Source organism: Canis aureus, chromosome 3 (assembly GCF_053574225.1).
Source record: "Canis aureus isolate CA01 chromosome 3, VMU_Caureus_v.1.0, whole genome shotgun sequence".
Lineage (NCBI taxonomy): Eukaryota > Metazoa > Chordata > Mammalia > Carnivora > Canidae > Canis > Canis aureus.
Genome location: NC_135613.1, coordinates 84,211,366 through 84,232,345, shown reverse-complemented (window position 1 = coordinate 84,232,345; position 20,980 = coordinate 84,211,366). Strand labels below are relative to the sequence as shown.

Sequence of the window (20,980 nt, the reverse complement as noted above, 5' to 3'; positions counted from 1 at the left end):
GTGCGTTTCAGAGTGCGGGAAGCGCCGTGCTGTTTGTCCAGAAAGCCTTTCAGATTTGTCCTGGCCCACACTGTTGTCAGTGTGTAGAACTTAATTCACTCTCAGTGTTCTTTCATGATTTCATGGCTTTTGTTCTCTCCGCCTGGAGCGTGCTGTCTCTACCGGGTACGCTCCCCATCTCCTCCCCTCCCAGGCTTCTCATGGGAGTTGTACTTACCCTTATGGCACCAGTCACCCTGCATGCAACTGCTTGCATTTCTTCCCCATTAGACTGAATTCCTTGCTGGACATGGATCTCATTAATCCTTCCCACCATTTCAGTGCTGGTGCAAAGCAGATGTCTAATAAACACTTGTTGAAGGACGTTTTAAAAAAAGAAAAAAAATCCAGAACCAAGATTAGAGTGTCAAGACTTTATATTACTAGTTCAAGGTCCACATCCTTTGCAGGATTCTTACCCTTTGCAGGATTTTTACCCTTTGCTTTCAGCTGTATTTAAATTCAAGGTCTTTATAACCTGCCACTTTTTTCGCTACCTCATTACACAGACTTTCTGTTAGCATCTTCTGATTAGGGTACTTCTGAGGACCCAGAATATCTGTATTCCAGCTCTCAGCTGGGCCATTAACTAGCTTCCTGATTTAAAAACAAAACAAAAGTCACCTTTGGCCCAGTGTCATCACTTATCAGTGGTATTGCAGTACTCTGGAGTATTACTGGTTAAATAGGAAATGCTTAACAGATGACATTTAATGTACCAAAGCTTGTGAACTTTTTTACTTAAAAATCTGTGCTGGAATTGTATCTTTAAAATAAAGGCAGTCTCATTTACTTATTTTCTGACAAGAAAGTACCTGTATTCTTGAGAGAAAAAAGGGGATAGGTTACCAAAAGCGGTATTTTCTGCCGGATTCATATCCTGGATTTCTCCATGAGGCCACATCCTGTTCTGAAACTTCGAGAGTCTTTGATCTGTCTTCATACTGAGACACAACCGAAGGCTTGCTTCATTTTTCTTTATGAAGGATACCGCAGCAACACAGACTTTAGTTAAACGAGAAGGTGCAAATATATAGAACCTTAATCTGTAAAACCTTAAGAGCAGACCAGAGCAAGCATTGAAAGGGAGATGAGCCTCCCCTTCGCACACGCCAGCTGTTCGGACTCAGAGGGGCATGTGCGCCCCACGTCGATGGCTGGTGGCCTCTCATTCCTCATCTGAGCCACCCAAGAGGGACGTCTGGTAAGTGGGATCTGACTTCAGCTTCTGAATGCCAATGATTTCTCCTCCATGCCTCTTAAACCGAGTCAGATGGCTGTAACAGAGCAACAGTAGGAGCCCATGAAATTAGGCCCCCAGATTCGTTTATTCTCTCAACCAAAGCATGTTACGGCATCTACTGGTTCTCAAAGCGTTTTCTTTGTATGTCTGTCAACTACTGTGGTTGTCTGCACATCTCACTTCGGGACAGTACTCATTGGTAGGTGGAGACTCATAACTAACAATATTTAATAATGTAACAGGCTAAACATAGGGCTCCTGTCTATTTGTTGTCTCACTGACCAGGCAGTAGAACTAAAGGAAACTGATTTTAAGTTCCCTTCTGTTTGGTCTGCATGGAGCTCTGTGTGGGGGAAGTATATCTGCTTTGGGTAGGAGAATCAGAAACTAGAAAAAATGAGGGGTAGCTACAACAGAACTAATCACTAGCATATCCAGAAACGTCACTTGCATTGCAGTTCAAGGCCGAGTCTGCCACTGACTCAGAGGGTGACCTCGATCAGATTACTCAGTCTTTGAAGCCTTGGTTTCCCCATCCGTAAAACGTTACAGCACAGACTTCATAAAATAATGAGGATTCAGTGGGGTAGTAGACTTGAGTGCTTACCACAGTGCCAGGGACCCTGCGTGCCTGGGAAGATCGGCTATTACAGTGGCCTGTGACGAGCACTGGAAGGAGCACTCACTGTGACGGTGTCCTGATTGCCACATCTCTGGGAGGGAGGTGGGGCAAATCCAGGAATAAGGTGGTGGGTTCAGAAGGATGGACAGAGCAGGGGCCTGCAGTCCAGTACCAAGCCTAATTCAGAGTTTCTCCCTTCACACGGCAGGCTTCCAGTCCGTCAGCACTGCCTTTGAAACCCGGGTCTGTCAGGTTACTATGACCAGACAGTCCTTTAACGTCTCAGAATCTCATCACCCTTGTTTGCAGGTGTAGAGTACCTTGTGCAAAACTGGGCATAGAGTTGGCACTCAAGTGGTAGACGTTAGAACTGCTTAGTTACGGAAGGTGGGAATAAATACTTCACTGGAAATAAAAATGATGCAGTGTAATAGACTTTGGGGACAAGCTGTGGTTAGGAGGAAAAAGCTAGACAGAAGTTGTCTCCCCTTGGACTTACCAGTACACCAGAGAGTAGCTGATGGCCACAATGCAGAGGGCAGCCAAGTAGTGCCAGCAGAAGCACATGGTGACGAACATGATGTTTGCGTCATCTTTCTGGTCCCATTCGGGTTCTCCAGAAGGTGGGAACAGCACGAACCCGATCTGGTGGGTTTAATACAGAGAAGCCGGCCTTTGTTGGTCCTGAGAAGGAAGCTCGCTGCCTTCCCATGGCTACCCAAGTTGTCCATACGTCCCCCACTCCCTCATCCTTCCCATACCTCCGTCAGCATAGAAAGGCCCTTCTGCGCGGGAGAATTGCTCTAAGTTAATTCTGGTTCTAGTACAGGCTTATCTAAAACAACATTTCAGGGCCTGCGTCTCAAGTGAGCAGTTTAGCAGGTGGAGCCTGTAACAAACTATAGAAATGATCCTTGAAAGCAGTCTTGCAAGTGGAGCCTGTAAACCGATGTTATCAGTTCCTCCACTGGGGAGAGCGGATGGGGAGTTTTGGGAATATGCTCCCTACATATGCTCTGCGGGTTCAGCAGGTTCAGCCGGTCAGTTTCTCAGCACGCTACTCATGGATAAAATGACCTAAGTCAGAGGGGAGCATGGGGAGGACAAGTGGCCACCTAACCCCCTTCACGAGCGTGTCTGTGCTGTGCTGCCGGACGTGCCTTGGGCAAGCCCAGTGGGGCTCCCCGAGTCCACACAACGTGAAGAGCATTGTTTTGCATGATTACCTGCCAGAACCAGGTGCCCTGGAGAATCACAAGACTGGTTCGGAAAAGTTGCAGCACAATATTGTCCCGGAGGATCACTTCTAGGAAGATGCTGAAAGCCCCTCCGAACACTGCACACAGCAGCAGGGAGTGGATGTGCTGGTCCAAGGGCGGCCGGTTATGGACGTGGTAGTAGAAGAGAAAACCTGCACAAAGCAATTTCAGCCATCACAGAGGAACTTGGGCAAGTCCATCTGGAACTTCTTCCGTTGCTAGAAATCCTTCCTACCCCTGTCTCACAGCTAGATTTTTCAGCAGTTGGGGAATCAGTTCATAGAACATTGCACGGCAACCAGCACAGATGAGGTTTATTTTGCGTATGTATGAAGTGGACGTAAGCTGCAAAGGCTGGATCTTTTAAAATCTCTCTCTACTTGATACAGGACGTGTAGGTGAGGCATGTTGCTGACCTGTGACGGATTGTGCATGCATGTACTTGAAATTCAGTTCTGCTCTCATTCAGCCAACCTTTTTATTTTTTATTTTTTCTGATTCTTCCTGAGGTGCAGGAATAAGTGAGGTTGTTGGGTTACAGAATGCTCCTGTAGGAGTTCCTATTGGGAGCTCTGTCCTAGCTGCTGGGTGGGCCTCCTGAGGTTTGTGATGATGGGGTCCAGACAGCAACGCTCCAGGGTAGGAGGTGGAGTTCGGTTTCTCTTCCCCCAGCAGAGGGAGTGACCTTCTGGGGCGGTGGCATCCAGCCAGGGCTTGGAGAGTTACTGTGCGTCTCACTGCAATGTGTACACGTGCACTCGTACACATGAGCGTGGGGGGGGGGGGGGGCAGCCAGTGTCTGTGCCCCAAGAGCCAGGGACTTCGGCTGCACATCTTATGTTTTCTTGTGCTGCTTTCTGGAACATGTCACCTGTATCCAGAGCACAGGGCCAAGCCCTGTTCAGGTGTTCTGAAATTCAGAGATTTGGGTTTTCTGGGGGAAAGTTACTGTATTGGCAGTATTTCTCATCTTTCTGCCCTGATCCCCCATAATCACAATTTATCCGTGTCTTGTTTTGTCTGTTTCCACCCGAATCCCTAAGTTACCTTCGGTGAATGTTGCCACAGCCATAACCAATCTGTCCAGCCCCAGGGGGACGTGGGTGATGAGATAGGTGAGCATATCCATGATTCCCGAGACGGCAAAGAACAAATACATGGTGCTGTGCTGCCAATTCATTAGCTTTACCCACTGGTTTTCATGGTACAGGTGGAGGTGGGGCCCGTCTGGAACGAACTGCTCTGCCAGGATCCCTGCAGGGGGATGAGAGTGCAAACTGAGGAGGGCAGAGGGGCTCCAGCACGGGCAGGAGACAGTACCCCCGCGGCCTGAGTGACGCTGAGCCCAGGGTGGAGGTGGCCTTGGGTCATGGGGCCTGCTCTGCTCCCTCAGATGCAGCTACCTGAGTGCAAGGTGAGGCATTTGCCGAGGAACCTGCGTAGACCCCTGACCTTTGTCGTTCCTTCGGGGTTGGGGTGTGAGGGAGGCAGCCATAGCAACAGCCACCTGGGTCCACAGGATATTTGCCTAGTCGCTGAGCGGAAAGCAAAGCATTTACCACGTAAGTGAGAAGGTAGCTGATACATTAATCTTTGGGCTAAGTGAGCAAAAATCCTGGAAAGAAACCATTAGGTTGAAAATAATGGAATCCCAGCCGAGATACCCTGGTCGTAGAGATACTTGTGCATGTGCAAAGGGGTGAAACGCCCTTCTGAAAGCCCTTTTTGAAAATGCCCAGGTGTGTGGTCCTCAGGGAGACCTCGAGAGTGGTTTTCCTGAGCACAGAGTGAGCTCTGTGAGTCCTTCCCATGGCTTCAGGGCCCCGTGTCCTAAACACTGGGAGAACCGGGAGGCTCGCAGTTCTTAGCTCTTCTGCTCCATCACCTGTTTTGGAAGGCAAGAGATTGCCCTTTATGCCTGGTACCCAACATGTCCTTGGGGCCTAGAATAATCCTCCATGACAACCTTCTGGACCCTGTTCCCCGAACAGTTTTTTCTTAAACCCAGCCTCTCCCTGATTTATGTGTGAAGGATCAAGGAGTTGATGGAGAGGAGCCCGGAGAAGGAAGTCCCACTGCACCAGAACAGAAGCTCTGTGAGGGCAGGGACTCTGGTTCCCCCAGCTGTGTCCCCCAAACCTGGAAGAGTGAGTTCCTGTACTGGGTGGGAGCTCAGGGAGATACTGTTGAATGAGTAGTATTTGCACCCAGCAAAGAGGCCAGATACTTTGCCAGCTCTCGTTTTCTCGGAAGCATTGATGCTGTCCTTAGCACTGAAGCTGTGTAGTTCCTGTCACTTCTCGACTCCAGAAAGAGGAGATGCCCGAATGACTAGCAGATGGGAAAATTCAGCGGGACTGGGCAAACAAAGCTAAGTGCCTTTGCACACTCCAGAAGGAGCTCCTGGTGTTACTTCAGTTCCTCCTGAGACACTGTGGACCTAAGATGACAAGTGGCTAGGTGCAGTTGCAGAACGAAGCCCCCCCCCCCCCCCCCATGACGGGCTGATGCGGACGAAGAACACTTTGTGCTGTTGGCATGGCGGGCGCCTTCTCACGTGGCCACTAGTGGGGCGGAATGGATGGCGAGTCAGTGGGAGTGTGTGGGTTTTGTTGGAACGGGGCACAGTAAAGGGAGATCCCTTCCAGACAGCCCTCTGTTGGTTCCTTTAGTCCCTGCCCCTGCCTCTCTTACCGGCCGTCTAGCATACAGTCCCCATTTTTGTGATTGCTTGAGATGTGGGAGTGGAAGGTATGAATTAGGTGGTAACTACTCTTAAGATTCTAGTGGAGGAACAACTGGAAACATGATGACTTTTCTGAAACCAAATTCCACTTAGTACTTTCCCTTAGCTCGTGTACGTGAGCTTGCTCTTATTATTTTTTCTAACTTGTGTTTTATCTTTTTCCTTAAGTATGTCTTCTGTTCCTACAACTTACACCTACATCCTTCTAGGGCAAAGAATGTAGTTCATTTGGTAGTTTTTCATGGTGCACTATGATGTCAGGTGCTGTTAACAGTCACAAAGCTCAGGACACAACAGACTCTATAAAATATGTCGTGGCCAACTGAAAACCCTTGTTCTATTATCTGCCCATGGAAACAGCCATTTCACAGGGTCCAGAAAGTGGGTTAAAGTTTCGGGGTGTGATGGGGTGATCCCCTGGACCATATGGCCCCCTTCTTACCAACAACTGAAAACAAAGTTCTGATCGCGGCTTCAATGATCTCAAGACGCTGATGGTAATGAGTCAGTTGGCTGCTCTTCCCCTTCTGGCGGAAGTATATTAGTGGGTACTTCACCGACCACCACAGTCCAACTATCAAGAAGAAACTCCCTGGGAGAGCATGGCCCTTGAAGTTTGCCATCACTGTTCTTGAGCACCTGAGAAAACAGGGGACAGCTGTCAGGTGGCTGCATGAAGAGAACATAAATAGATATATTGGCAGGAAACACCGTATGTGACTGAGGATTCTAAATCATAAGCCATATTAAGAAGGATCCACTCATTCTCATAAGCCTTCGTGTTATGTCATTGTCTGCTGCATCATCTGTCTTCGTGTTATGTCAAGTCTTGTCTGCTGAGTAAGCACCCAAAAGAATACCTCTGGCCCTTAGGCTTTAAAAACATGGGTAAAATAGGAGCACCTGGGTGGCTCAGGGTCCTGGGATTGAGCCTGATGGCAGGCACCCTGCTCAGTGGGGGGCCTGCTCCTCCTCCTCCCCTCTGCCCCCTCCCTGCTCGTTCTATCTCTCTCCAATAGAATCTTAAAAAAAAATGGATAAAATAAAAGGAGGTGTTGGGGAAGAAGATAGATATTTACTGATCACAGGGTAGGAAAGCCTAAAAATATTTACCTACATAAATATTTTATGTATCAAATACATCAGAAGGCAAACAGGTCAGGAAGACGTTTGTAATAGTTACGATAAATGGCTAATGTGTTAGTCTTTTGCAAATTAGTAAGAAAAAGACCAGAAAAATGGGCAAAAGACAGGAATGTGCAATTCACAAAATGATGCAAATAGATAAGTCTCCTTTTAATTGAAGATGTGCAAATGAAAGCACAGTATCATTTTCCACCTATTTTTTTAAGGACTTATTTGAGAGACAGCTGGAGTGAGCAGGAGTGGGAGGGGCAGAGGGAAAGAGAATCTCAGGCTCCCTGCTGAGTATGGAGCCCCCCCCCCCCCCCCCCCCCGTGGGGCTCAACCTCATGAGCCTAAGATCATGTTATCCCATTGTGTTCCCGGGAGGAGCATCAAGTGCCTGTGATCTGCACAGACTAGTCCAACCCTGGCCATCAGGGTTTCCACTCTCCTATCACTGGCTCCAAGGTCCGGGCTATTTCACATCCAATGCATTTACAGTTGAGGTTTCCACCCTTCAGCAAGAACTTTCACAAGCTTTTTAAAAAAAACCCTTAGAGTTAAGAAGTCAAATCATATTTAAAAGGCCTATAGTGAGAAGCAGCAGCCTCATGCTCCGACTTCCTCACCCACCAGTGAAGCCACTTTTACACCCTTTCCACGGTTTCATCTGGTATTTATGTGCATGATTTCTCATGAGTTTGTGAACGCTGCCATTTGTCCGTTTATCCTTATGAGGCATCATCTACCCGGGTCCTCGGGCTCTCTGCCAGCCTCTCCCTCCTCTTCACATCCACCGTGGTCATCTGATGGTCATTTGCCCAAATCATCTGTAGATTCAGAGTCCTTACCAGGGCCGCTAAGCCCTCCGCGATCCTGAGCTATCTCGTTGACCTCTCCTGCCCCTCCAGCCTGCACCTTGGGGTCCCGTCCATTGCCTCCCATTCCCAAGTACAGGCATCTCGGGCTTTGGGGCTCTGTGTTATTCCTACCCGGTTTCCCACAGACAGCCAACAGGCCTCGCCTTCACTTGACTCAGGTCTCTGTCCAAATGTTCCTTTATTCCCTGACTACGTTGTATAAAGATGTAGGCATGTCCCATGTTTTAATTCAGGTCTACTTTTTTTTTTTTTTTAGAGAGAGTTTATCGTATGTTTATTATTCACAGTTAATCACTACCTACCAAATGGGATCCAGGTCTACTTCTTAATGTTCTTTAAAGTTTGCATGGGTCACTATCTGATATTACATATTGATTTTTTTTTAAGCATCCAGCTCTACCCACTGGAATATATATATATAAAGTAAGGATTTGATCTGTTGTGTTATTGTTGTTCAGTGCTTACCGCAGGGCCTGACATAGTAAGCATTCAAATATTTGTGGAAGGAATACATGCTCATCCATGTAGTATATTGTGTTGTTTTCACCATTTTTTTTAGAGCTGTTTTAGGTACAACAAAATTCAGAGTAAGGTACAGAGATTTTTCATATACCTCTTGCCTGCACACATGCGTGGTCTCCCTCATTGATGTCACTCACCAGATTAGTGTTTTGTTTTTTTTTTAAACCACAGATGAATCCACATTGACATGTCATAACCACTCCAAAGTCACAGTTTACCTTAGGATTCACTCTTTTTACTTTTAAAGATTTTATTTATTAAAGAGAGAGAGAAACTATGTGAGCATGGTGGCGGGGAGCCTGACACGAGGCTGGATCCAGGACCTGGGGACCATGACCTGGCTGAAGACAGATGCTTAACGGACTGAGCCACCCAGGTGCCCCCAGGGCTCACTCTTGATGTGCGTTCTATGGACTTGGACAAAATTATAATGACTTGTATCTGTCATTATAAATATCACACAGTATTTTCAGTGCCCTAAAAATTGTCTGTGCTCTGTCCATTCATCTCCCCCTCCCACTCCCGACACCACCCCTTTTTACTGCTGCCATAGTTTTGCTTTTTCCAGAACGTCAGACATTAGATTCGTATGTTATGTAGCCTCTTCAGATTGGCTTCTCATTTAGTAATATGCACTTCAGTTTCCTCTGTGGCTTGATTGCTTTTTTTTTTTTTTAAGATTTATTTGAGAGAGAGAGAGAGAGAGAGAGAGAGAACTAGCACAAGCGGGAGAGGGGCAGAGGGAGAGAGAGAAGCAGATTCCCTGCTGAGCAGAGAGCCCAACATGGGACTCGATCCCAGGACCCGGAGATCATGACCTAGTTGGGAAGAACTGATCATGACCTGAGCTGAAAGCAGACGTTTAACCGACTGAGCCACCCAGGTGCTCTAAAACTTTATTAGGTTTTTAATTTTAATTCCAGTGTAGTTAACATATGTGTAATATTAGTTTTAGACACACAATATAGTAATTCAAAAAAATATGGAACACTTCACAAATTTGCATGTCATGCTTGTGCAGAAGCCTTGCTAATCTATATCATTCTAATTTTAGTACTTGTGCTATACAGTCTTACATTTTTCAGGAAGTAGAGACAGATATATAGTCTTATATTTAATTACATATTTACCATTTCTTGGGTTCTTCATTCCTTCCTGTGCATTTGAATAACCCTCTGATCTCATTTACTTCCAACATGAAGGATATTCTTTAATATTTCTTATAAAGCAGTTCCGTTACCATGAATTTGTTTATTTGGAAATATCTTATTTCACCTTCATTTTTGAAGAATAGTTAGGCTGGATATAGAATTCTTAGTTGGCAGTTTTTCCTTTCAACACTTTGATCATGTCATTCCACTGGCTTCTGGCTGATGAGAAGTCAGCTATTAATGATCTTGTTATTCCCCAGTGAGTTACGGTCACTTCTTTCCCTGCTTTCAAGATTTTCCTGTTATCTTTGGCTTTCAGCAGTTTGACTATGATACATCTTTGTGTGATTCTTTTTGTGTTTCGTTGGTGTTTTTTATCTTGGCTGAGCTTCTTGAGTCCATAGTTTAATATCTTTCATCAGACTTGGGAAGTGTCCAGCCATTATTTCTTCAATTATGTTTTCTGACTCCCCTTCTCTCTCTCTATACCCCTTCTTCCCTGCTCATTTCCTTGTTGAACCCATAGAGCCAAGGATTTTCAGCCACTCAGTTACCACCCTGAATTGCATGTTTCCCCTGGCAGCAAAACGCCTTGTTTTCAGAGCTAGCAGCACATTACTTAAAAGTCATTGAGTGAGTAAAGGCAGCAGTCCCAGGGAAAAGGCCATGGCCTCCAGCTGCTTCTACCTGAAGATCTAGGAGCTTTTCAGAAATAAAAGCTTCTTTTGAGAGTTGAGCTGAACTACTCCATAGTATTGTGTGGCCAGGTGGCCTGTGGGGGCCTTGAACTGCCGTGAGCTCTCTTGCAATCATTGCCCAGAGAACACAGCAGACTCCTGAGTAAACCTAAGTTCCTGATATGGCCCCCAGTGGCCCTTGAGGTGAGCAGTCTCCCCCCACCTCCTAGGGCCTTCCCCTTGTGCATCCTTACATAAGACCCCTGGGAAGCTTATCAAACTCCTGTTCTCTCTGGTTTGAACTAACCAATCCAGGCTCAGCCTGGGAATCCCAAGGGTTCCACTTGACCCTATAAAGGTATGTGCCCCAGGTCCTGTCACACTCTCTACCAAGGCGCCCTGCTTTGACCTCCCCAGATGGCCCCTTGCAGCGTGCCTTGAATCTTCTCCAGAACCTGTAAGAAATAAAATTCTCTATTTTGATAGTAATCCTTTTTTGCACAGAGACTTACCAACAGACACCCCGTGACTCTACTTAACAAATATTCGTGTTTTTTTTTCTTTTTAAGATTTTATTTATTCATGACAGACACACAGAAAGAGAGGCAGAGAGAGGCAGAGACACAGGCAGAGGGAGAAGCAGGCTCCATGCAGGGAGCCCAACGTGGGACTCGATCCCGGGTCTCCAGAATCAGGCCCTAGGCTGAAGGTGGCGCTAAACCACCGAGCCATCCGGGCTGCCCCAACAAATATTCGTTTAACTGAGTCACAACAGCTTCTTAATTTGTTGTTTGACTTTGGTTAAATTCCAGTTCCTGGAAATGGCTGGTTTTAACAATTTCGCCTAGTTTTATACATTTTTTTTTGTTTTGTTTTTGCAGAAAGAAATTGCCTATCTATTCATGCTGCCATAACTGGAAGGCCCTCTTCTCATTCTTTAAAACCCTATATTGATCAACATTTAAAAAAAAAAAAGGTCTCCATTTTTGTTTAATGTTTAACACAGGTCCCTTTTATGATCAAGCCTGTTACAGCCAGAAGTGCAGAAAAACCAGCTTTGCAAATCCTTCCTGTCCTTCCCCATTTTTCTGAGGAGCAATACCCTGAATAAAAGCAGAGTCCTTGTCTGTTCATACCAAGTTGCCAAGCCCCACCCTTCCCTTTTGCCTGGTTTCAGATTCATGTTAGTGGATGGCAGTATATCGTAGAAACTCTTTCTAAACTTATGCTACTTGGAAGGCTGAGGACCTTGATTTGGTGAAGGAGAGGAGCAGGGAGAGAGATTCCTTGCAATAACCAATTATTAGATTAGTTTATTTGATTAGGACATGTGGTAGAGATAGAGGATGGGTCAGTTCCAACAAGGAGGAACAAGGCAGTAACTCACTTTGAAAAGAAAAATAAAGACTTCTAATAATTTGGATAACACCATTCAAATAGGCTAAGTCCCTGAGAGTCTAGTTTTTAAAAATTATTTATTTATTAAAGATTTTATTTATTTATTTATTTATTTATTTATTTATTTATTTATTAAAAGATTTTATTTATTTATTCATGAGAGACACAGACAGAGGCAGAGAGAGAAGCAGCCTCCCAGGATCACACCCTATGCCAAAGGGAGATGCTCAACCATTGAGCCACCCAGGTGTCCCTTTATAAAACAATTTAAAAATAAACATTAAAAAAGCAAATGTTTAAGGGATAAACTCTTTAGAATTACACTATAAAATACTTCAGAGGTGCCTGGGAGGCTCAGTCCGATAAGCATCCAACTCTTGATTTGAGGTCAGCTTTTTTTTTTTTTTTTGGAAGACTCCATAGGGCTTGAACTCACAACTCTGAGATTTATATATTTACTTTAAAAAAGATTTTATTTATTCATGAGACATAGAGAGAGGCAGAGACACAGGCAGAAGGAGAAGCAGGCTCCCTGCCGGGGAGCCCGATGCGGGACTCATCACGCCCTGAGCTGAAGGTAGATGCTTAACTGCCTAGCCACCCATGCGTCCCACAACCCTGGGATTTAAAAAAATCTAAGGAAGACCACAGAGTGGAAAACATCAGAAAGTGCTTCTGCAAAGACAAGCTTCCTAACTTTCTTATTTTAATATATTTGCTCTTTTTTTTGATATTGCATGAGATAGAATGGGAATGTAAAGGGAGGACTGAGTGTTCTGGAGAGGTAGTAGCTTTAAGTGAAAGCTGGCAACTGAGAAGTTTGGGCAATTTTTCTGGTCCTAAGATCACTGGAAAAGGAACATAATTTGCATAAGAGTTTGACATGCTTTTTCTTGTCCTCCTTATCTTTAACCATTTCCCCTTCTACATTATCTGTTTTTAATTTGAGATAAGTGAAACGGAAGACCAGTTGAAGGTGTCCAGAAGAGAAAAAGGAAGGGAAGAGTAAGGAAGAGTGGAGGACAGGGAATAAAGGACAGAAGAGTCACAGAAGTAGAGAGAGGCAGTGAGTGGAGGTGAGGAGAAATTATGGTTGGTGCCATTTGCCTGTACTTAAAAATAAAACTTGATACGGTGCCCTTTGTTCTTAAACGTAGTCCACATTTTCCCTTATTTTAGACAAAAAAAGTAGTGAAAGGATGTATGTAAATAAGCGAGATAATTAGAAAAATAAGAAAATAGAATTTTATTTTCTTCCTTGAGTGCCTGGGCTTAGCACCCAGCACTCTCTAACATCAGAACAAAGGACTTGGCAGTCACGAGGGGGGCAGGAATTAAAGCCAATTTCTAAAAAAAAAATTAAAAAAAAAATAAAGCCAATTTCTTCCAGTCTGAGATGACAGGATACAAAATTTATAGATTACCAAATATCCCAGAGAACCTGGACCTCTTCTTAGTTCTAGCCATACATTTGACCTAATTATGGTTTATCTTCACCATGAGATATTATGTAATCATTAAAAAGAATGACTTAGAGCTATACCAGCTGCCCTGGAAGGTTTCCCATGAGATAGTTGGCCTAGACAAGCAAGATGGAAAAGACTACTTATAAGAGGGCCCTATTTTGAGCACCAATGGTAACGTCCTGTATATACGTATTCCAGATGTATTCAGCTAGATGATGATATGAAGTGGGAAGGCAATACGGACAAGTGCTTTAAGGGTATTTAACACTATTCATTAAGTATTTCTGGCTCTCTGTCTTCTAATCACATGGTATGACTGCACTTTCGGGCCTTCCTGTGCTTGGGTGGGATCTTCTGAATTCTGGGCAGAAGTGACACGTGTTAGGGATGGGCAGAAACACATAATTGGCAGCTCAAGACCCCAGAACACACTTCCCTTTACCACATTCTGTCAATGTTCATGACAGCAGCTCTTCCATCAGCCTAGATCCCAGAGTGAGGAGACAGGGAGCAGAGCCCCACACAAGCCATGATGAGCACGTGGCCTGCGAAAAATGAACAGGTGTAATGAGCCACTAAACTTTGCAGTTCGTTCTTATCCAGCATAACCTAAGTTGTTATGAGTCCTACAGATATATCCCGGGTCAACAATTATGGGTGGGTAGGGCACTCGGGCTTTGTAGTTGTGTTTCTTTTTTCTCTTCTTTCTCTCTCTTCTCTCTCTTCTCTTCTCTTCTCTTCTCTTCTCTTCTCTTCTCTTCTCTTCTCTTCTCTCTCTTCTTCTCTCTTCTCTTCCTTCTCTTTTCCTTTCTTTCTTTCTCTTTCTTTCTTTCTTTCTTTCTTTCTTTCTTTTTTCTTTCTTTCTTCTTTCTCTTTCTTTTCTTTTCTTTTCTTTTCTTTTCTTTTCTTTTCTTTTCTTTTCTTTTCTTTTCTTTTCTTTCTTTCTTTCTTTCTTTCTTTCTTTCTTTCTTTCTTTCTTTCTTTCTTTCTTTCTTTCTTTCTTTCATTTTATTTGAGAGAGAGAGAGCACAGCAGGAGGAGCGATAGACAGGGGAGAAGCAGGCTCCCAGCTGAGCAGGGAGCCTGACAAGGGAGCCTCGGATCATGACCTGAGCCAAAGGCAGATGCTTAACCAACTGAGCTGCCCAGGTGCTCACTTTTATAGCTTCTATAAAAAAATATTGGAAACCTTTTCTATATCCAGGGAGGAAGTTATGGGGCCATAAAGAATGGCAGAATTTGTACCAAAAAGGTGCCAAACACTATTTTGGCAAATTTTATCTAAAACTGTCCAGACTCCCCCCTTTTCTTTCTGGTATCAGACACATATTCTCTTTCAAAATGGTGCCTATGTTCTTCTACTCACATTCTACTGCTCTGCCTTAAGAGACGCCAAAATTAAAATTCAGGCAAGCGGGGGTCTGTTTGTTACATTGTAAGGTTAACCTTTATTTCCATTTCTCCAGGTCCCCTCCCCCATTCTCAATAGGGGGCAACTGACACTTTTGGTTGTTGTCACGACTGGGGATGACGGTGGCATTGTGCACATCTAGTGGGTAAAGACTGGAAGTGCTGCTGAGCATCTTGTAATGTGCAGGACACCCCCCACAACAATTACGCAGCTCAACTCTCAATAATGCTGGGGCCATGAAACCCTGCTCTCTTCGAGGCCAGCTTCCTATCCTGCTTTTTTTCTGAAGGAAGCAGAGGTCAGGTTGCCTTTATTTCTTTGTTTCTTATTACCACTTACTAGAATGTTCTACACTCAGAACTGTTAATGGAGCATGAGCGTACTTCCCTAGCAATTTTCTCCCTTGCTTTCCATATGCTCTTTTTTTTTAAATGGATTTTTATTTATTTATTTTTAAAGATTTTATTTATTAATGAGAGACTCACAGAGAGAGGCAGAGACACAGGCAGAGGGAGAAGCAGGCTCCATGCAGGGAACCCAATGTGGGACTCGATCCCCAGACCCCAGGATCACACCCTGGGTTGAAGGCAGACCCTCAACCACTTGAGCCACCCAGGTGCCCCTGCTCTTTTTTTTTTTTCTAAGTAACAGCTTTATTGAGATCTATAATTCACATACCATTTTCACTGACAGTGTAAACTTCAATGGTTTTGAGTATATTCATGGAGTTGTACAACCAATCACCAGTCAGTTTTAGAACATTTTCATTACCCACAGAAAGATTCTCCTAACCCATGAGTGACTTTCCCAAGTCTCCCTACCTCCAAAGCCCTAGAGAACCACTAATCTATTTTATATCTCTCTTGATTTACCTATTCTGGACATTTTATATAAATTGAATCATACAACATGTAGTCATTTGAGACTGGCTTTTTTTTTTTAATGTAGTTTAGTCATTCATTTACTTCTTTAAATAATCACTACACCCAGCGTGGGGCTCGAACTTACAACCCCAAAGATCAAGAGCCATGTGTTCCCCTGACTGAGCTAGTGAGGTGCCCCGAGACTGGCTTCTGTCTTTTTTTTTTTTTAAGTTATTTTTTTTTTTTTTAAAGATTTTATTCATTTATTCATTAGAGACACACACACAGAGAGAGAGAGAGAGAGAGAGGCAGAGACACAGACAGAGGGAGAAGCAGGCTCCATGCGGGGAGCCTGACATGGGGCTTGATTCCGGGTCTCCAGGATCACACCCTGGGCCGAAGGCAGCACTAAACCACCCGGGCTGCCCTGGCTTCTGTCTTTTAGCCTAAGTTTCCAAGGCTCATCCATGTTGCAGCGTGCATCACTACTTACTCCTTTCCATGGCTAACTCTCTCATTGCAGGCATATACTGCAGTTATTGGTTTGCTAGGGTTGTTGTAACAAAGCTGCCCACACTGGGTGGTTTAAAAAACAGAATTTATTTTCTCATGGTCCCGGATGTTAGAAGGTCAAGCTGTCTGCAGGTTTGGCTTCTTCTGAGGCCTCTGTCCTGGCCTTGGAGATGGCTGTCTCCTCTCAGTGTCTTCATACACATCTTCCCTTGGTGTGTCCCTGTGGCATCTTCTTATAAGGGTAACAGATTAGATCAGAGCCCTCCCTGATGACCTCATTTTAACTTAATTACTTCTTTAAAAACCATATCTTCAAATAGTCACCTTCTGAAGTACTGGAGTTAGGACTTCAACAACATATGAATTGGGGGGCAGGGAGCATAATCTAGCTCATAACACCACATTTTATTTATTGTTCATCACTTAATTGACAGTTCCATATAGTTTTATAGATTTAATTACTAAATCATTATAGGGGCACTTGGGTGGCTCAGTCGGTTAAGCATCTGCCTTTGCCTCAGGTCATGATCCTGAGGTCCTGGGATCAAGCACTGTGTTGGGCTCCCTGCTCCATGGGGAGCCTGCTTCTCTCTCTCTCTCTCTCTCTCTCTCTCTCTCTCTTTCTCATGAATAAATAAATCACTATAAAAGACAACTCATATGTATCAAAGAAGTCACTATGAAGATTTCAGCAACCTTACTAAGTATTCCTGCTTTGTGTTCCTGGGAGTTTTTCCTAATGAATCTGAAAGTCACCCTCTTGCGGTCCTAGAAGTCTCAGTGCTTTCTTGTTAATTCTCGTTTTCTTTTTCAAATAACAGCCTTGTTGACATATAATTCCTATATCATAAAATTCACTCCTTTAAAGTGTATAATTTAGTGATTGCTGGTATAGTCACAGTAGTGCAACCATTACCACTTTCTGATTTTAGAACATTTTCATCAACCCCAAAAGAAATCCCATACCCCTAGCAGTCATTCCCCATTTCCTCCCAACCCCACTGACCCTTGCAGTCACTAGTCTACTTTCTGTCTCCATGGGGTTGCCTATTCTAGATATTTTGTATAAGTGGAATCATATATCTCTGCTTCTTTCACTTAGCATGGTTTCCAGGTGCATCCATCTTGCAGCATGCATCAGTGCTTCATTCCTTTTTATTGTTGTTGCTTTTAGAGGGAGAGAGAGAGAGTGCAAGCAGGAGGAGGGGCAAAGGCAGAGGGAGAGAGAGAATCCTCGAGCAGACTCCCCACTGAGCATGGAGCCCAGCTTGGAGGGCTCCATGTCATAACACAGGGATCATCACCTGAACCGAAACTAAGAGTTCAATGCTTACCACCCGAGCCACCCAGATGACCCCATTCCTTTTTATTATTGAATAATACTTCATTGTACAGATCTGTCACATTTTGTTTGTCCATTCATCTAGTTTTTAAATTTTTTTTTTAGCTTTTTAAGATTCTATTCATTTATTCACGAGAGTCATGCACACAGAGAGAAGCAGAGGGAGAAGCAGGCTCTATGCAGGGAACCCAATGAGGGACTCGATCCCAGGACTCGAGGACCGCGCCCTAGGTGGAAGGCAGGTGCTAAACTGCTGAGCCACCCAGGGATCTCTCATCTAGTTTTTAAATTTTAATCTTTAAAATTTTTAATTGACGTATAGTTGACATAATATCCATTCATTTGTGGATGGATATTTGGGTTGTTATGCATAATGATGCTATGAATATTGGTGTACATATTTTTGTGTACCTATGTTTTCATTTCTCTTGGGCATATACCTAGGAGTGGAATTGCTTGGTCATATGATAACTTTATGTTCAACATTTTGAGGAATGACCAGATTCTTTTCCAAAGTGGCTGCACCACTTTCCAATCTCACCAGCAGTGTATGAGGTTACCAATTTCTCCACATCCTTGTTAACACTTACTATGTTCATCTTTTTTGTTTTAGCCATTCTCATAAAGTATATCTCATCATTTTGTTTTGTTTTGCTTCCCTAATGATTAGTGATGTGAAGCATCTTTTTGTGACCTTATTGGGCATTTGTATATATTCTTTGGAGAAATGCCTATTCAAATTCATTGCCCATTTAAATTTTTTTAAATTGAGTTGTAATAGTTCTTTATATTATTGTAGATACGAGTCCCATATCAGATATATGATTTGAAAATACTTCCTCTGTTTTTGTGGGTTGTCTTTTTACTTTATTGTGTCCTTTGCAGCACAGAAGCTTCTGATTTTGATGAAGTCCAGTTTATCTGTTTTTTTCTTTTGTTATTTATGCTTTTGGTGTCATACCTAAGAAATCATTGCTTAACTCAAGGGCATGAAGATTCACTCCTCTGTTTTCTTGTAAGATTTTTACAGTTTTAGCTTTTACATTTATGTCTATGATCCATTTTAAGTAACTTTTGTATATGGTGTGAGGTAGTGATCCAACTTCATTTTTTGCATATCCAACTGTCCCAGCCATCTGTTGAAAAGATTCTTCTTTCCTCCACTGAATTCTGTCTGTCTACCCTTCTACTCTTGAAAATTGATTTCAGGGCAGCCCAGGTGGCTCAGTCGCCACAGCCCAGGGTATGATCCTGGAGTCCTGGGATCAAGTCCCACGTCAGGCTCCCTGGATGGAGCCTGCTTCTCCCTCTGCCTGTGTCTCTGCCTCTCTCTCTCTCTCTCTCTCTGTCTCTCATGAATAAATAAATAAAATCTTAAAAAAAAGAAAATGGATTTCATCAATCTTCAGAGAAGGGCCTTGCCTAAATAAGGTGAAACTCTGGTGAAGAAAGAATAATTCAACTATTATGACACATACATTAAATATTTTAATAGCGTATGCAGAGTAATGACAATGAAAGGAGGATTCTGACTCACCTTGGAATCAGAAATAGAACGATTATAGAGGGAAGTGTCCCTAAAACTTCCTTGAAAAACAGGTAAGTAGTGTGGGTACAGTGCCAGGTAGAGCAAATAGTACGTGCAACTAAGAAGCAGGTGCAGCCAATCATCCGTATAGTTAGAATGGAGCTAGGTCACATTGCTTACTCTCTTTACCCTATCATTCCCACCTTCTTTACCAAGAAGGACCAAATGTCAGTGTCTTCCATGGGTGGAATTCATTAAACCTTGAAATAATCTCAGATTGAGAATGAACAAAACAGTATACTTAAAAGTCAAATCAACCAAACATTGTGGTCCTGTGTGCCCAAGAGTCTCTGGAAAGCATATGAACTCACAAATGGGCCTGAGGAAAGTCAAGTTAGAGAAGACACAAGTCAAGTTTTATATTGGTTCAGATGCATTCTATGTCCTAGATTTGCCTAAAGGAAACTGAGTTCCTACATGTTCCTTTATGGGGAAATATAGTCGCATAAGAGAAAGAACATGAACTATGGAGTGTCAGTCCTTGCTTTGCTACTTCTACTGGTAGGACCTTCCACAAGTTCCCCAACATCTCTGAATATCAGTACCCCACTTCTTCCAAAACAGGTTCCTTAACAGAAGCATCTTATGAGGGTTAATGGAGAGCATCTAGCAACTACCTAGAGTAAGTATTTAACAAATGTTAGTTTCTTCTCTTCTCTAGAGTTCTTACACTTATTCCCACAATTAATGGGGGGAGAAACCTGGGTTTCTCTCTTGGGGGAAGTATAATTATTGAACTAAGACTGCTGTCCTTTGCTTTTAGTACCTAATTCCAAGTAGGGAGAGGGGAATCATGTTGAACCTTTATCTGACTCTGGAGAGGGTAGTTGTTGAATATCTTTTTAATAGGAATGGGATATGTTTTTAGTCAGTAGGCAAGTAGTTATGGGGAGAATATAGTGTATTATTTTACTCCATGACATGGTTTTTATACTTTTTGAATCTGTCCTTGCCAACAGAAACACTCAGGTGGCTTCTGGTCTGAGTTTACTTTGGCATACAACCAGTCCTACCTGACTCAGCTTTCTGTTACTCTGCAAATAACAAGCTTAAAACCCCTCCTTCTATGAGCTGCTTAGTCGTAAAATGCAGAGGAAGTACAAGGTACAGAGTTGAAAGTTCTTTGTTGCCTACAGCTGATGTGGATGGTGCTTTAGTCCTGAACTTCAGCCAGAGAGTATCCCTGCTCTATAGTAGTCTGAGAGCCTTTAAGACACTTCGGAGCCCATCATTCTTTTTAAAATTTTATACCTACTACTGTCATTTTTACTTTCTCTGTCGATGGGTAGGTGGGTCCTTGGAACAACTGGTCAGAAGGCATAAGACCAAACTAAGAATCTTAACCTCATTCTGGCATGAGTTCATGAGCTATGGAACAAAATTCTATGAACAAGAGCTCAGTTACTGCCCAGCAGTATTTCATTTCTAAGCAAAATATGGTCTTATTCCTGCTTTCTTTTTTAAAAATTTTTTTCCCTATGATCCTATTAAATACAAGACTCTATGCTGAGTGCTGAGGAAATAATAAAATAAGTAAGAAATGACCCCTCCTAAAATTGTGTGGAACCAGCAAAGACCCCGAATAACTGAAGCAATCTTAAAAAAGAAGAACAAAGCTGGAAGCATCACAATTCTGGACTTCAAGGTACATTACAAAGTTGTATTCATCAAAACAGTATGGTATAGCCATAAAAATAGACACACAGATCAATGGAACAGAATAGAAAATCCAGAAATAAGCCCACAGTTATATGGTCAATTAATCTCTGACAAAGCAGAAAAGAATATCTACTGGGAGAAATACAATCTCTTCAACAAATGGCATTGCGAAAGCTAGACAGCAACATGCAAAAGAATGGAACTGGACCACTTTCTTATATTACATAAAAATAAATTCAAAATGGATTAAACACTTAAATGTCAGAACTGAAGCCATAAAAATCCTAGAAGAGAGGACAGGCAGTAATTTTGCTGACATTAGCCATAGCAACTTTTTTTCTAGATAGGTCCCCTGAGGCAAGGGAAATGAAAGCAAAGATAAACTATTGGGACTACCTCAAAATAAAGTTTCTGCACAGTGAAGGAAATAATCAGAAAAACGAAACAGCAACCTATGGAATGGGAGAAGATATTT

At 43.3% G+C, this 20,980-nt stretch overlaps 1 protein-coding gene and 1 pseudogene across 4 annotated transcripts in view; both read right to left on the bottom strand.

Moving 5' to 3' along the window:
* Positions 1–398: 398 nt before the first annotated feature.
* The window catches only part of TMEM45B (transmembrane protein 45B), a 48,295-nt gene continuing 27,713 nt past the window's right edge, over positions 399–20,980 (bottom strand). For all 4 annotated transcript variants that reach the window (XM_077894180.1, XM_077894176.1, XM_077894178.1 and 1 more), the window contains 5 exons: positions 6,352–6,548; positions 4,211–4,417; positions 3,131–3,315; positions 2,404–2,549; positions 399–1,316 (listed from right to left, as the gene is read on the bottom strand). In XM_077894180.1, coding sequence (XP_077750306.1) covers positions 1,208–1,316; positions 2,404–2,549; positions 3,131–3,315; positions 4,211–4,417; positions 6,352–6,532 — 828 coding nt within the window. In that variant the 5' untranslated portion in view covers positions 6,533–6,548 and the 3' untranslated portion in view covers positions 399–1,207. The remainder of the gene's footprint in view (positions 1,317–2,403; positions 2,550–3,130; positions 3,316–4,210; positions 4,418–6,351; positions 6,549–20,980) is intronic.
* Positions 9,414–9,505, bottom strand: LOC144311608 (U6 spliceosomal RNA; annotated as a pseudogene).